The sequence below is a fragment of the Pipra filicauda genome, unplaced genomic scaffold (assembly GCF_003945595.2).
Source record: "Pipra filicauda isolate LSUMZ 115617 unplaced genomic scaffold, ASM394559v2 scaffold501_size416358_pilon, whole genome shotgun sequence".
NCBI lineage: Eukaryota > Metazoa > Chordata > Aves > Passeriformes > Pipridae > Pipra > Pipra filicauda.
In genome coordinates this window covers 198,093-213,941 of record NW_024104645.1, presented here as the reverse complement: position 1 = coordinate 213,941, position 15,849 = coordinate 198,093, and the positions used below count along the sequence as shown (strand labels likewise).

The following is a 15,849-nucleotide window of genomic DNA, read 5'->3' as shown; positions in this document are numbered from 1 at the left end:
GCTGCCGGGCAGCCCCGGGGCAGGAGCGCCGCTCGCACCGGCACCGCCGCCTCTCTCCGCCCCGGCCGCGCAGCCCGCGCAGCCCCCGCCGCCCGCCTCCCCCCGCCGCCCCGCGCCCCGGCAGAGCCCTACCGGGGTCCAGGGCGGGCCCGGCGCGGCCGCACGAAGCCAATGGCCGGGCGGCGGCGGGAGGGAGCGAGCGAGGAGCCGGGAACGCCGCGGGGTCGCTGCCTGCGGAGGCGGAGCCTGCGAGGGCTTATAGGGCCGGGCCGGGCGCTCCCCGCCATGTGACCGCGGGGCGCCCAGCTGGGGCTAGTTAAGTGGCGGCGGCGGGGACCGCCAGCTGCTCGGCTGTCGCTCCCCGGAGCTTTGGCCTCCGCTTTTTTTCAATTTTTATACATTTTTTTTTCTCCCGTCCCTCCCGTGCGCTTGGCACTTTTCAAAGAGCAGCGCCCCGCTCCAGCGCGGTGCGGGACGCGCGGCCCCGGGGGCGCTGCGGGGGCGATGCCGCCCGCCCGGCGGGGCTCCCCCCGGCCCGACCGCGCTCCCGCCGCCGCCACCGCCTGACCGGCCCGGGGAGAGGGCGCTGGATGCAGGAACGACCCGAAAGCACCGCTTGCCATGAGCGCTGGTAGCGCCCGGCTCGGGCAGCGCCCGCGGCCCGGCACAGGGTAGTCGGGCAGGCAGGCGGGCGGGGGCGGCTCCGGGCGCACCGCGACCATGGTGAAGGAGGAGTGCAAGGCGCTGCTGGACGCGCTCAACAAGGTGACCGCCTGCTACCGGCACATGGTGCTGACCATCGGCGGCACCTCGGACTCCCAGAACCTGCGGGAGGAGCTCAAGAAAACCCGGCAGAAAGCCCAGGAGCTGGCGGTGGCCAATAGGAACAAGCTGACCACGGTCCTGAAGGACAAAACCGTGAGTAAGGAAGATAAAGCCGAGTTCGAGAGGCTATGGGTGATTTTCTCCACGTGCCTAGAGATCCTGGAGATCGACATGAGGAGAGCCCTGGAGCTGGGCCACGAGTTCCCGCTAAACGTCCCCAAAAAGCACCTCATCCAGACGGGAATGAGCGGGGGAACCTCTGGCGTGGCCGCCAGAGCCATGAGCGTCCAGAACATGAAATACGAGGCCGAGCGCAACATAGACGTGATGGATTTGAAAGACCTCGAGAACGAAATCAACCAGGTAGGAGAGATGATGTACGAGATGGAAATGAAGGTCAATGTCCCCCAGTGGACAGTGGAGGCTAAGCAAGACCCGGGGGCTGAACTAAAATCCACCATCAGCGTGGGCGCTTCTTCTATTGGCATGATCTCTGTGGAGGAAAATAAATCCTTCTGCGATATCAGCAAGGTTCTAGCTGGGATTGTGTTCTCTGCTGTGCTCATTATCGCCATTGTCCTGGCAGTGTGTGTGGTTAAACTGTCTTAGGGCGGTGCGAGCTCTGACATGAGCGACCCCCTCCAGGTCTGCTTGGAGTGTTTCATGCCTCACCTTTAATTTCAAAATGTGTCACTTGGATGAGGTGAGAATTTAAACGGAGCACTTGAAAGAACAAGGCAGAACTTTTCACCTCTCAGTATCCTAAAATGCACGATTTGCTTCTTCATGCTTTTTGAAGAAAAGGGATGCAAATCAGGCTGCAGAGTAGGATGTCTTCATTTGCTGGACTTGTAACAGTTAACTGAAGTATCAGGGTATTATCACTACTGGCTGTAACAGGGATTTGTCTGCTATTAATAGATCACTATTCTCAGAAGCCTGTATTTTTTGTTGTTTCACTAGGCTCTGGTGTTTGCTGCTGGTCACTGTTTACAGTATTGGAGAGTAACACAAACTTGGAGGTTAACACGGGTGTTTTGTCTGACCAAGTGGATAGAATACTTTTTTCTTCCCCCATCAAATACACAAAATATTGTTTCAGTAGAAGAAAGGGGTAAGGATGAAAACCCCAATAAAAGAATGTGACCAACCTCTGTTCTTGATAAGTTGGGGAGAGGGGAGAAAACAGAACAAGCAATGTTTGTTGATTTAGACTGGATTGTACAGAACCCAGTTGCATGAATTGGCACAGCCCATGTGAATGACTAATCGCTTTCCAAATCCAGAGAGAAAAACGGGAGAGCTGCGTGTTCAGAGAAATACTAGCAAGCCTTGTGGTTCTCATTCACATTTACCACAATTTTATCTTTCCCTGCAGAAAGGCCAATTCTTGCCACTGGTTCGAATTTTTCTTTCTGTGGCAGCAGTTTGCACTTTACAATTAATTAACTATGAAAACAGGAGAAATGAATGTACCCACAGCAGACACAGTAACATTTAAAAATAGATTTTAGCAAACAAAAATCAGATTCACTTAAAGCAGACCTTTCCAACAGGATCCCCTCTCCTGTTGCGAGGCAGGGACTGATGCTGTATGGGTACTGTCACATTTCTGCAAGCTCCCAGATTCTTTGCAGAATGTGTTTCTTTGCTAAAAATGTGTCTCACTTTCATATCTCATTCACGTCTGATTAATCATCTGGGAAAAAGGAACCCTCTAGGATCCATTTGATACACTGCAATTTTGGGAAGTAAATGCAACAGCATAAAACTTCCCAGCGCTTCCCTATAAAATTGTAAACGTTTAAATGTAAAGTTGGGGGGACAGACACTAACTTTGTAGAGAAGCTTCATAATGTTTTGTAGAAGGACTATGTGTTATGGTTATTTATTAGATAACTTATGGAAGTATCTTCTATTACTGTGAACACACACTATCCGTTCAGGAATGCTTGGTACATGCACTACAGTGCCATAGGTGTATGAGGCACTCCACAGCCAAATATAAAGATCCCGTAATACTGGGGGTTTAATAAGTCATTCTTCGTTGTTTATTATGGACATATTATCAAAATAATAATCAGACATGCTTTGTGAAGTTACTAGACAACAGTCTTCATGCTTGTTAAATAAAACTGACAACACTCATATAAACACCTAATATTTTTGAGTTAAGAACGAAACATACTTTGAAAAACTGCAGCAAACAGTTTATTCTTTAAAACTTAGGAGAACTGGATTTGGGAGAAAAAAGTGTATTTGAATCTGGTCACTTGTAGGTGAGAAAAAAATAGTAAGCAGAGGCCTGAATTAAAAGCTATAAACTATCCTTACGTTGAAGGGTAATGTGAATTCTGCACACTTATCCATTCTAACTCCATTCTCTTGGGAATTCACAGTGTTACAAGACAACTCCACATTCCTTTCTGTCGTGTTTCACTCATTCCATAGGATATGTTTTGTATGTAGTTAATCTATGTTCATAAAGATCCCTGACAGCTTTCTAACAAAGTCAAGTCTGTATTGGTGCTACAGCTCCAGCCTGCCTAGACAAGGTGTAATTCCTGTGTGTTCATTTAAATGAGATGATCTCCTTCACAATCACAGTGAGTAAACATATTTAAGGAAAATGCAGCAAAAGCTGCAGGAGAATGTACAGATTTGGATTGCCACCACTAGTCACTAAGGATCTGGGGTGTTTTCACTCTTTTACTTAGTTCACAGGAAGGTGGATAAGCAGTTGCACTCTATTCTGTGCTGCTTCAAAACTCCATGTACCTTGTGAAATCAGATCCTTTAACCACATGTTTTCAAAGCCCAAGTAATGCAAGTGTGGTTTCTGGTGGATAAATAAATGGTAACACTGACAGCATTCATTATCTTGTATCTCGGTATCTCCTACACACTTAACCATAGATAAACAGTTTATCCATGGTTAGTTGTGCAGAAGAATTTTTAAGAATAGGCAATGTCATCTTCTAAAGCAAGCCTCAGTGAGTTGATAAATTGGAAGTTTTCAGTCCATTGCATTTTTTCAATTTCAACTTTTTGCTACAGGACTCGAATTCATATAAGTGGCCTATAAATATATATCTTGCTTTATTATGAATAGGCACACAATTAGAACTTAAAGGACAGGCCTTGGAAAATGACTTTTCAAATCATAAGATAAAACACAGATGCAGATTTCTTCATCATTAGCGTGTTCCTAAAAATCTCTATCATATTTAGGCTATCTGAATAGAATTCTAAGAGAAAATTGGCACTGCTGACATCGATAATGTTCCTGCCACTCATCTCCTACACTTGATACAAATGTTCGTTCCATGTGACAGAGTTCTGGCACAACAGTGCACAAACCCAAAACAAATGAAACCACCATTGCCCAAAAGTACTGAGGCTTCTTTTAAATTCAGAAATAGAGATGTAGATTTGCAGTCTTAATTTTTTCCTCCTACCGGAATGCAACAGAAAGGAGACTGAAAATGCTATTTTGTATGTGAAAAATGGGAATTGATACTTCAAAATACTCTATATTTAAACAGCATGATGAAAAAGCACATACTCTCATGCTGATCAGTGAGAATGTAATTGTAGTACAAAAGAAGATGGTTAGTCCTTAACTTCAGTGTTGATCTACACACATTAAAGTTGCTGTATACTGAAATCTTATTCCTGACTTGAATTCTACTGGTTTTGCCTGTGCATGGGTGGTATTTTCTACACTTTGAATAATGCAAACCTGTTACTGTCACTATTTATTTAAAAATAAAGTACCTCCTTATAACTTACTGGTTGGCTTTTAGCAGTAATTCAAACCAAACCAAACCGGTTGGACTGAGTCCAGAGGATCAGAGGGATCCCAAGATCAGAGGAATGGAGCAGCTCTGCTATGAGGAAAGCTGAGAGGATTGGGATTGTTCAGCCTGGAAAAGGGAAGGCTCCGGGGTGACCTAATTGTGGCTTTTCAGTGCCTGAAGGGAGCCTGCAAGGAAGATGGAGAGACACTATTGACAAAGGCCTGGAGTGACAGGACAAGAGGGAATGGCTTCAAACTGACAGAGAGAGCAAGGTTAGACTGGATATTAGGAAAAAATTTTTTCCTGTGAGGGTGGTGAGGCCCTGGCACAGGTTGCCCAGAGAAGCTGTGGCTGCCCCATCCCTGGAAGTGTCCAAGGCCAGGTTGGATGGGGCTTAGAATCACAGAATCAACCGGGCTGGAAAAGACCTCCGAGATCATCACGTCCAACCCTTGATCCCACACCACCGTGGTTACTAGACCATGGCTTGGAGCAACCTGGGATAGTGGAAGGTGTCCCTGCCCATGGCAGGGGGTAGAATGAGATCTTTAAGGTCCCTTCCAACCCAAACTGTTCTGTGTTTCTAGGAAAACCTGGAATATTAGAACAGCTTGTCAGTAAGCTCTTAGAAACTAAAGTTCCTATTTCAGCCACAGTAATAAAACAGTACTAAACCCTCTCATTAACAGTTTTCTTAACATAAACACACCCTTCTCAAGCTCATAAAGTTGAATATAGTGATGTAGCTTGATTTATACTGCAAGGGAGTCAGCAGTGTGAAAAGTCAGGAAATCTCTGCCTTAGGAAACAGCTACAATAACATTCAGGCTAACAGATGACGCTGCCTTCAGCACTGCTTGCTCAGTGGTAAGTACACAACCACTGGCTTGGACAACTGAAAACCAGGGAACATATTAGACCAGAACAACGGATTAAATTCTCCTGGTGTTAGGATCCAAATTGTCCCTTTCAGCCAGTAAAGCTGGCATTTACTTTAGCAAAAAATACACACAACCTAAGGAGCGTGAAATTTGGTCCTGCGGTATCGATAGCAACGACGATCAACAGTTGTGTCACACTATCAGAACTGAGTCTGTTCTATGCAAAAACTTGTAATTTCATTCCGGGATTTCCAGTCTATCACCATAAAAACTCTTTACATTGTTTTTCAGTTTACTAACCAAAGGAAGACAGAACCATAATTAAAGTGGTTCTCCTTACGTGGGAAACAATGTAACATCAAACTTCTGCACTATGAAAATAAAATTAGATTCACAATTCTTCACGTAAATATGACAGTATTTTTTACAGTAATGCAATTATTTAAAACTGGACTAAATGACTGATGTAATTATCTTTCGGATTAAAAATTAAACACGTGCTTATTGTTTATACTCCAAGAGGGCTGGTTATGGGCTTGCTTTTCCTTCTCTTGGAAGGTTTCTATTGTTTATGTCCACCTTCCAGAAATACCTTCTATTTAAGTGCTAATGGAACTCCTAGTCAACATATTTACCCTTCACAGATTTTCATTATGTAAAAAGTCATCCAGTAAGACCAGTGGATTACAGATCTCTAAGTGCTTTCTCTCAATACGATTATATAAGTCTTTTAATGCAGGAAGAGATCTGGACAAAATAGTAGTCTACACGTGAGCAGCACTTGCTATGGTAAATGTACAATAAAAGTGGGATTACAAAAGAATGTCTTTCACATAAAATTATCTGCATGTGTTTATGGAAGGACAAAAAAAGGAAGGAGGTGGATGTATGTAGTAAATATGTTAGCGAAGTTTGCTCTCTGTTAAATCCAACAGCACCCCAACGTTAAGCTACACCTTCTCTATAAAAAGAGGGAGTATCTTATGTCCAGTGGGACAAAGGATATAAAATATCCCTGAGTGGAACTGACCATCTATTCTTTGATTAACTCAGTACAGAGTAAGAGTAAAATTATTTTTATTTGATACACATTGATACCAATTTTACAAAAGACAAGCCTTTTTTTTCTCTCTCAGTTTCACACTACAAGGGACTTTTTTTCTGGAAAAAGGCAGTCCCACAAGGCTGGATTCCATCATCCATCCTGACAGCTTTCTGCTGGAATGCAGCTTCATTAGCTACCACTGATGGAACCTGTGGAAAGGTGAAAAGTCACATGGCATTTAACCAGCGTCAGGGCTCCTGTGGATCTCCTCAGCCAGCCAAGCACAAGGGGTTCATGCTGGAAGCAATGTGACTGAAAGCCTCGTTGGCAAACACAAATTCCATCACAGCACCTCCGAAATTCTGCCACCCACAGAGGCCAGCGAGCAAATGCAACTATGTTTATTGCTCCGTTCCAGCAATTTGTCAGAATATCTACTATGGCTTTCCCAAAGTGACAGAAATTGACTTTTTGAGCCTCCACAGGGTCAGGTGGGTTCTTTGGTTTGTTTGTTTGTTTTCTTTGTTTGAGTGGTATGTTTTATTTACCTTGTATTGCCTGGCATTGTTTATCATGTACTTAATAATAACATCTCCACCAAATCAAACAAACAAACAAACCCTCTCAAAGCTAGTTCTAATTCAACCGCACAGAAATGGAAGTCACAATCATAGTATAAATATGGTCTGTCATTTTGATAATTTTTCCACTGTGCTTTAAATTAACACTGGAGTCTACACTCACTCAGGTCTGTCTCTCACACACATGTTCAATGAACATACACAGTTGAACCCATTGATGTGTCACAGCACTAAGGAATTACATAGCCAAAAACATGGCTTTAAAAATCATGGGGTTTTTTTGTAAGAACAGTAAACATCAGATCTTACAGCCATCTATAACTGTCTTAGGGAAAGAAAAGTCAAATGCAATTTCTTTGTATGATCCAGAAGACTCTATACATACATAGCATAAATGCTGGGGGGAAAAAACAAGAAAGGGGGCAATGAGAAAAGACAAAAGAAAATATTTAACTATTTATACTGTATAAAGTGACTGAGGACTACCAGAGACACCAAACATGATACTCCCTTAGCAACTTAATCTAATATGCTAATTGCAGGTGTAACTTGAGTTATAAATACACATTTGAATTTGGGGTCCTAGAGGGAGTGCTCCAAATCATTCCTAATATAAGGCATCACTACTCAGTCTGGTGAGAAATTATATGTATGAAAACTATTCATGTAATTAAAAGCTGCAGAATTAGAACCATAATTTCTGTTTCCATAAGACATGTAATCCATTGTGCGTCTGTTGCAAATAGAACATTTCCAGTTGTTAATACTATCTGTAACCTAGTTTTCTCATCTGCTTTATTTGTTGGAATATAACTTTGTATGAAGGTAGCTGTATTTTTTATTTTCTTTTTAGTGAGTCTTCATATTGGTAGTATAATCATAAACCTGCATTTCCTAGATTTGACATTTATTCACAATTTGTACAGAAGTAACTGGAGTAGGGAAGAATGTCTGCCTTAACTTGCACTTGGCCACCTTTGAGCCCAAAGGACTGCTTCAGATGCTGAGCACAGTCCTGAACAATGCAGTAAGCACAGCACTGCAGCTCTGCTGACAGCCCTGGTGTTCTCTCTGTGTCTGAGGTTGCAAACAGCAGCCTACGTGCAGCCACACATTCCACTTCCACTCCCCTGCACGAATGCCTATGAAATCAGACCCGCTTGATTTAATACCAGTGGATACCAATAAAACCAGAGGAATGGGCCACCACATTCATCAGAAGGATGGGGCACCTCTCCTACAAGGAAAGGCTGAGAGAATTGGGATTGTTCAGCCTGGAGAAGAGAAGCTTTGGGGTGCCCTAATTGCAGCCTTCCAGTGCCTGAAGGGAGCCTGCAAGGAAGATGGAGAGACACTATTGACAAAGGCCTGGAGTGAAAGGACAAGAGGGAATGGCTTCAAACGGACTGAGAGCAAGGTTAGATTGGATATTAGGAAGAAATTCTCAGCTGTGAGGGTGGGGAGGCCCTGGCACAGGTTGCCCAGAGAAGCTGTGGCTGCCCCATCCCTGGAAGTGTCCAAGGCCAGGTTGGAGGGGGTTTGGAGCAACCTGGGCTAGTGGAAGGTGTCCCTGTCCAGGGCAAGGGGGTGGAATGAGATGGTCTTTACGGTCCCTTCCAACCCAAACCATTCTATGATTCTATGACTTGTTTGCCAGGATATTCCTGCTTTGCATACTAGGACTTGTGAGACCTTACACTGTCCTAGATAAGAAAAAAAAAAATCACAAAAAAACCATTCCACTTAGAAACTTAACATTGCTATTCTCTAGTACCAGATTTTCCTAGATATATTCCAGGGCTATCAGATATTGCATTTTTGCCATAGTAAGACAGTTTTGTGTATGTTCTGGTATTACAGCTGATTTGAAAGTGACACTGTTCATTATTGGTACGTGACTACTTCCTACTTAAAATGCCTTTACGCTGAAATGACCAGACTTAATGGACCCTAAATCTTTTTGATCAGCCATCAAGCTCATTGGACGTTAAATCTTGAAAACCCTCAGTAGTTTATTAATATTTCTCTAGTAAAGCAGCTTTTAGGCAAAGCACATCCCTAACAAGATGTATACTTAACACAGTAAAATAGTTACCTACACTAAGAGTGAAAAAGGCAAACAAATACAAGGAGAACATTGTGATTTTAGGTTCAAAATACCCTCTAGTAGGAAACAGGCACACTAGTGGGCCTTGTGATTCCATTGCTAAGACGGTAATCACAGATGAGCAATAAGGATTAAGTTAGTATGAAAAAGGGACACGCAAGTTAGAAGATGTCATTGGTTTTGTCTGTATATTCGGTGATGAACCCAGGAAGGAGAGGGAGGGCAGGCTTGTATATTGTTGGGCCACATGTTTTAGCAACATCAGCAGACTGGCAGCAGGGTGAACTTATGGCCCAGCTGTGTCTGGGTACACCTCGAGTTCAATTTTGGGTTTGTCAACTGACAAATTCCAGCATCCCACTGATTCAGTTGCTTCTAAACATCCTTTCAGTTCCAGTGACACACATCTCATAGGCATCAAGTACATGCTCACATACAAAATCAAATGGAGAAGTTGTCAGAAGCATGTACAGGTATGTGGGTATTTGCCAAACACAACCTGGCAAGAGAAGGATTATGGACAGGAGGAGGATTCTCCATGTTACATGCAAACACCATTCTTACATTTCTCAACCTGTGTCATCAGCTTTCTTCTGCTTAAACTCCTTACAAATTCAGAAAAAATATTAAATTAACAAAAATAAAATATTTCCTAAAGGTTCAAAGGACTTTTTCCTGGCTTGCTATCTCGCGTGAATAAATGTTTATTTTTCAGGTAACAAGGTACTTAAAAACCTCAAAACAGAAGACCTCTGTATAATCATTAACTAAAACTCTACACACTCCTCCCCCTTGAAGCCTACTAGAACACATTCAAACAACTTAGCGCATGCTACGTTTAATTACAGACCTAAAATGACTTTTGTTATCAGCATGGTTTGCTATGGAATTGAGATAAGGAGATTTCTGCGAGGCCAGCTGGCGGGTCAGCAGCAGTATTACGATTACAAATCCGAGTCCTTGGTTTCTGACCCGGGGCTGACTCCTGGGGCTGCAACTACAGCCCCTCCAGCGCTACTCGGGAAGGCTCTGGGCTCCGAGGAAGCTCAGCATTTACGCGTCGTCGCGCTGTAAATACACTCAGGGAGCGGGAGATACCCCAAGCCGTATTTCCCAAGCGAACCGAAAGCCATCGATACCGCCTCGTTCCTCTCGGCCGTCCTGCCTTAAACCCCCTGCGTTTCCTTAAGCTTTCGCCCTCGGAGGACACACGCTACTTACCGGCTTAGGGCTGGTGCGGGCTGGGGCATCCCGGCCGCCGGCCCGCCTCCTCCATCCCTCCCTCCGCGCGGTCCCGCCCCGCTCCCGCGGCTGCAGTGGCTCCTCCGGGAGCGCAGGCGGCGGTGCCGCCCGGCCGCCCCCGCGCCCTCGGCCCGGCCAAGATGAACCCGCGGCTGCGGCACTGGCGGGAGGCGGCCACGCTGCTGCTGGCGGCGGGCTCGCCGGGCCGCCCGCCGCGCTGCCCGCTCGGCCCCTTCGACTACGAGCTGCTGCTGCTGCGGCGGAGCTCCCGCAGCGGCTTCATGCCCGGCGCCCACGTGTTCCCGGGCGGGCTGGTGGAGGCGGCGGATTTCTCGGCCGAGTGGCTGGCGGTGCTGCCCGCCGCGCCGCGCTGCGGGATGGGCGCCGTGAAGCCGCCGCCGCCCGGCGGGGTCCGCGCCCCGCTGTTCGCCACCGACCGGGAGCGCCTGGGCTCGCCGCTGCCGGGGGAAGTCGCCTTCCGCATCTGCGCTCTCCGGGAGACCTTCGAGGAGGCGGGGATCCTGCTGCTGGTGCCGGGCCGCGGGCCGGCCCCGCCGCTGCCCGCCGAGCGCCTGCCGCCCGCCGCCGAGCTCGGGCGGTGGCGGCGCCGGGTGCAGGAGGACCCGTCCTGCTTCCTGCAGCTGTGCCGGCACCTGGGCTGCGCCCCCAACATCTGGGCGCTGCACGAGTGGAGCAACTGGCTGACGCCCGTGGGCCGCGGCGGCCGCCGCTATGACACGGCGTTCTACCTGTGCTGCCTGGAGGAGCGGCCGCCCCACGCCTCGCAGGACGACCAGGAGGTGACGGCCGTGCTGGTAAGAGGGTCCCCCGCGCCGCGGGGATGGGGATGCCTGGGATGCTTGCACGGTCCGGATGCCTGGGATGCCGCACGGACCGGCCGGGCGGTAGTTCCGATGGGCACGGGCGCTCCTGCCCCCAGAATCACTGAGTCAGTTAAGGCTGGAAAAGATCTCTGAGATCGAGTCCAACCTTTGACCGAACGCCGTCGTGTCAACTAGATCTTGGCACTAAGTGCTACATCTGATCTTCCTGAACACCGCCAGGGACGGCGACTCCGCCGTTCCCTGGGCAGCTCATTCCAATGTTTAATCACTCTTTCTTTAAAGAAATTTTTCCTAATGGCCACTCCAAACTTCCCCTGCTGCAGCTTAAGACTCTTGTCCTATTGCTTCCAGTTCCCTGGGAGCAGAGCCCGCCCCCCACCTGGCTCCGCTCCCCCCTCCTGTCAGGGAGTTGCGGAGATCGAGGAGGTCCCCCCGAGCCTCCTTTTCTCCAGGCTGAGCCCCCCCAGCTCCCTCAGGGCTCCTCACAGGACAGATCGAACAGTCCATCAAAGCCATCCTGATAACGCGCCCTTAAGACGTGAGGAAAGGGAAGGGAGGGGACCCTCTCCCCTGCACCCCTGGAGCTGCCACTGCCCCCTCACCAGAGGTGCAGCTGGAGCAGCTGCTGGGAGAGGGTGTTCTGTGAAGGTCGTTTTACCTGACGTGTTATGGCACAGGATCCGTGTCCTGTCACATCACTTTCACCTTGAATTACCATCTCTTTCAAAGGCAGATGACAAGTATCACTTTTTACACGTTCATTCGTGCAGAGCAGGGAAGGGTTCTCACATGCCCTTAACACAGTATGCTGGGAGAGATCCATGTGAGATGTACAGGTATACTCCAGGATGCAAAAGATGCTAGTAATTTTAGTTTTCCAGAGTTAGTTGGAATATTTTAAGTAACATACAAACTTGCTGAAATAGTCTATTAAAAATTTTGAAGCTTCGGTGTTTTTTACCTTTTTTTTTTAAATTAAGTGAGCAAAAGTAACAAACTTTACAAAGAAACTTCTTTTATGGTCAGTTACATTGGGGTCCTTAAGTTTTTCTAGAATTCTGAAAAGTTCAATAGCAAGTTAGAAGTAGATGAGAAACCAGACAGTTCTGTAAAAGCTTACCTAATAATTTTGATATCACTGATGCTGCAATACGTAATTTTTTAACAGATTTTCTACAGAAATTCAAAAGTACCTGAGATCTCATCTTCAAAAGAGTTCATGTTTGTTATAATTTTGCTAATAACAGCATAAATGCACTGCAAATGCTTATGCACACATTTATATTACCAAATTCACCATGTAAGACGAAATCAAGATCACCAATAGTTTAAACATGCAGAATAAGCTTGAATAGCTGGGTGTTCACGCTCTGAAAACAGTGCATGTAAGAAGCAGATGTTTGGAGGTACTTTTAAATCTCAAAGCATCAGTAGCAGCCTCTGGTGGCGCTGAGTTTAATGTTTTCTGTTGGTTTCAGTACACTTTTAGTCAGTTCCCTAAAACAAATGTTGGTTTCTAAACCTGGCATGTCTAGGTGTAAAAAAAAAACCTTATTTTTATTGGAAAGAAAGGAGTAACTTTTATAGATGGCTTACATTTTTCAATTTTCAAAATTTCTTTGTTGTTATTTTGGTATAGTTTATACACGGGGTTTTTTGTGTTCAGATGTTGCAAGCTCTTTTTCTGTAAAGGCTTCCTTGCTAATGATTTTTCAGGTTACTCAGACTTTCTGTCTGCTGATGAAACTACTGTTTCAAGGCTTGTTTTCATCTTACAGTGGTCGTCACCTCCAGAAGCCATTGAACGCTTTAAGTCTCAAGAAATATGGTTTCCTCCGCCGCAGTTCTATGAATTTTGTAGGCTCTGCAACTTCTCTTCCCTCAGTGAGTTACACAAGTTCAGCTCTGAGCGAGCTCTGGAGGGCTGTGAGCACTGGATGCCGGTGATGCTGACTGCTTCCGATGGCTCCATCCAGCTGCTGCCAGGTAAGGGAACACCTGGAGGTTCTCTTATATATACAGCATCTCAAGCCACATGACATAAACCATCTGTAAGGAAAATACTCTTTTAAGTTGTGTTTGTACCGTGTGGTTCCTTGTTTGCTCCAGTTCTGACAGTGGCTGCTGTCAGAGACGAGCCAGGGGGTCACAGACAGCACACTTGTTCCTTACTTATAATGTCATCGTCTCACCATTGCCATAATGCTTATTTATGAAGAAACTCGAGCATTTTGGCTTTTTTTAATCTGAAGGATGTATTTAGAACTCCTCCTGTTTAGTCCTTTTCAGTGGGAATTCTCGTTTACTTCAGTTATCCGTTTGTCTTTGTAAGGACAAGGGACTCGAGCACAGCTGCATTATCAGTCCTCACAACTGCAGTGACAGGGCACTGCACTAAAACAAGTCATTAAGTCGCCTTCCTCCTGCCCTCTCTCCTACTTAAGTCTCTCATTTCATAATCATGTACAAGCAGCGTTAAGAAAAGCTGCACGTACTTTTTATTATTTTCTGCTTTTTCTGATTGCTTTTCATTAGGCTTTCTCTTTTTTTTTTTTGTCACAATAGATCTCTAGGATTTCTGTATTTGGGGTCTATTAGGAGTCTTGCACAAAAGTAGTTTGCCTTGATATGGCAAAACACTGTTTTCATCAACAAAACAAAGCTTCTGTTCTTAGTACACTTGAAAAAGCATTTGTCCTATTCTCCACCTGTTATATAAACTCCTATCTCCCCAGGCTGCAATTATAGCATATTAAAACTATCAGGAGCTCTGGAACATTTAAGTCAACACCTCAAATGTGCACTGCAGTTTCACTGATAGATGCTTCTGGAAATTTATGGCTCTATTTTTAAATCCAAAGATGTTTAGAGGCAATTTACTTTTGCATTGCAAAATACATTTCCAGTGAGTTTCCTGTCCTGATAAATATTAAAAATTGCCAGTGTCACTCAGTGAAAAAGCTGAAAAATAAAGTTGGCTATCTATAACTAAAACTTTTTTTTCCACCCTCAGGAGATGAGTTATATCCAGAAGATCCAGATTATACAGGAGAAAAAAAAACAATTATGTCAACAGATAAGAAGATTGAAGAGCTCATGAAAGAGGGCAGTATATTTCACAGGATAGTAATAAAAACCACCCACAATTATGCTGTCTATGTTAATATTCAAGCAAAATATAAGCATATCAATCCACTGATGATAAACTGTGATAGTTCAGATTACAACAGCAAATTGTAGTATGTGTTTGGTTTAAATCTAGAACAATACATATTCAGTGTGGTTTTGGTGCTTTCTGACTGTTGCCAAGTAGTCAGGAAAACATTTCTCTGTCCTGCCAAAGCATTTTGTCTGTGTGTGTGTGTTGTCTGATTTATGTGTACCTAATTCTCTGAGTCTTTGAAACAGCTGTGCCACTGATAAGTCACAAAGGTCCTTTTCTCACTGAAAATTTTAAGTATATATTTTGTTCAGAACAAGCATGTTTTGAGTTGAAGAATTCTTTTACTATGCTTCCCAAGGTTACCTATTAGATAAGTGCAATGTGTGTCTACAAATGAATGAAATCTCTCATTCCATATTTGTTGACATCTCCCAGTCTAGTCTCTCTTTCATTTTTGGGAAAAGGAGTGTGTGTATGTATATATAGAGAGATTTATTAGCTAAAATACAATTTTTAAAAGAATATTATAAAGTCCATTTTTATATTTGATACACCTAAATTCTTTTTACTAGTGGTAATTATACAAAACTTTACAATTTCCAAAGGTAGAGATAATTTAAACAAAGTCCTCTATCAGATCAAGTGCATTATTTTTATTGTTATATTTTTTTATCTTCAAGTTGCTAGCAATTTAAAAAAATAGAAACATTTAATTTTTTAGCTCCAAAAAGATACCCACAACTTAAGGGAATAATGTTCCTCCTTGGAAACACTCACTTCCATATTCCAGCATCCCACATTTTGCTTCTTAACTACTTTACTAAATATATTTGAGATTTAAGAACTTCAGAGGAAAGACTGCTGCTTAATTTTTTGGTTCGGATTTTTGATTTGTTGGATTTATCTTTTTTTCATGCAATAAGTGGAGTCAGTGGAGCAGTGATGTAAATTCTTTATCTGGAAGAAGAATGAGTGATGACTTGAGATTAGTCAATAAAGTTGTTCAGAAAGCTTTGTTCCAGCTTTTTGTTCTGTGTTTCAATTAAAACTTGCTGCAACATCTTCATTAAATCGGTCTGTAGTATTCATTTGGATTGGAAAAAAAGTGTCTTCTGTCTCAGAACATGCCCAGATTGTTGTTCATTTTGCAGACCTCGTTGAGGTTTGTGAACCTCTGCTGAACACGGACCATGGGAAGCAGAGCACTGTGTATAATGTATATTATGCAGTACAGTATCTCCCTCCAAATATTCTGGCCAGGTGGGATATTCCCTATTCTCCAGTCACTGCCATGACTGTTCGAATACAGTGGGGAGGGAGTGCTTTAGCACCCAGGCTTGCCATTTCCCTCGGAATCCTG

General features: G+C 44.5%; 3 protein-coding genes across 4 annotated transcripts in view; 2 read left to right on the top strand and 1 right to left on the bottom strand.

Moving 5' to 3' along the window:
- Nucleotides 1-10,886, bottom strand: part of ANKRD27 (ankyrin repeat domain 27) — a 54,609-nt gene extending 43,723 nt beyond the window's left edge. Inside the window, exon 1 of one of the 2 annotated variants that reach the window (XM_027729579.2) lies at nucleotides 10,461-10,886. The gene's annotated coding sequence lies outside the window, so the exon portion shown is untranslated. Of the gene's footprint in view, nucleotides 1-132; nucleotides 218-10,460 lie in introns of those variants that run through there. The other variant, XM_027729578.2, reaches the window with a different exon arrangement.
- LOC113992365 (regulator of G protein signaling 9 binding protein) lies at nucleotides 114-4,616 on the top strand. Its single transcript, XM_027729584.2, has one exon. The coding sequence runs from the start codon at nucleotides 721-723 to the stop codon at nucleotides 1,432-1,434; it is 714 nt and encodes a 237-aa protein (XP_027585385.1). The 5' UTR covers nucleotides 114-720; the 3' UTR covers nucleotides 1,435-4,616.
- On the top strand, nucleotides 10,592-15,560 carry NUDT19 (nudix hydrolase 19). The gene is made up of 3 exons (XM_027729581.2): nucleotides 10,592-11,296; nucleotides 13,105-13,312; nucleotides 14,340-15,560. The coding sequence occupies exons 1-3, from the start codon at nucleotides 10,622-10,624 to the stop codon at nucleotides 14,564-14,566; spliced, it is 1,110 nt and encodes a 369-aa protein (XP_027585382.2). The 5' UTR covers nucleotides 10,592-10,621; the 3' UTR covers nucleotides 14,567-15,560.
- Nucleotides 15,561-15,849: the final 289 nt, after the last annotated feature.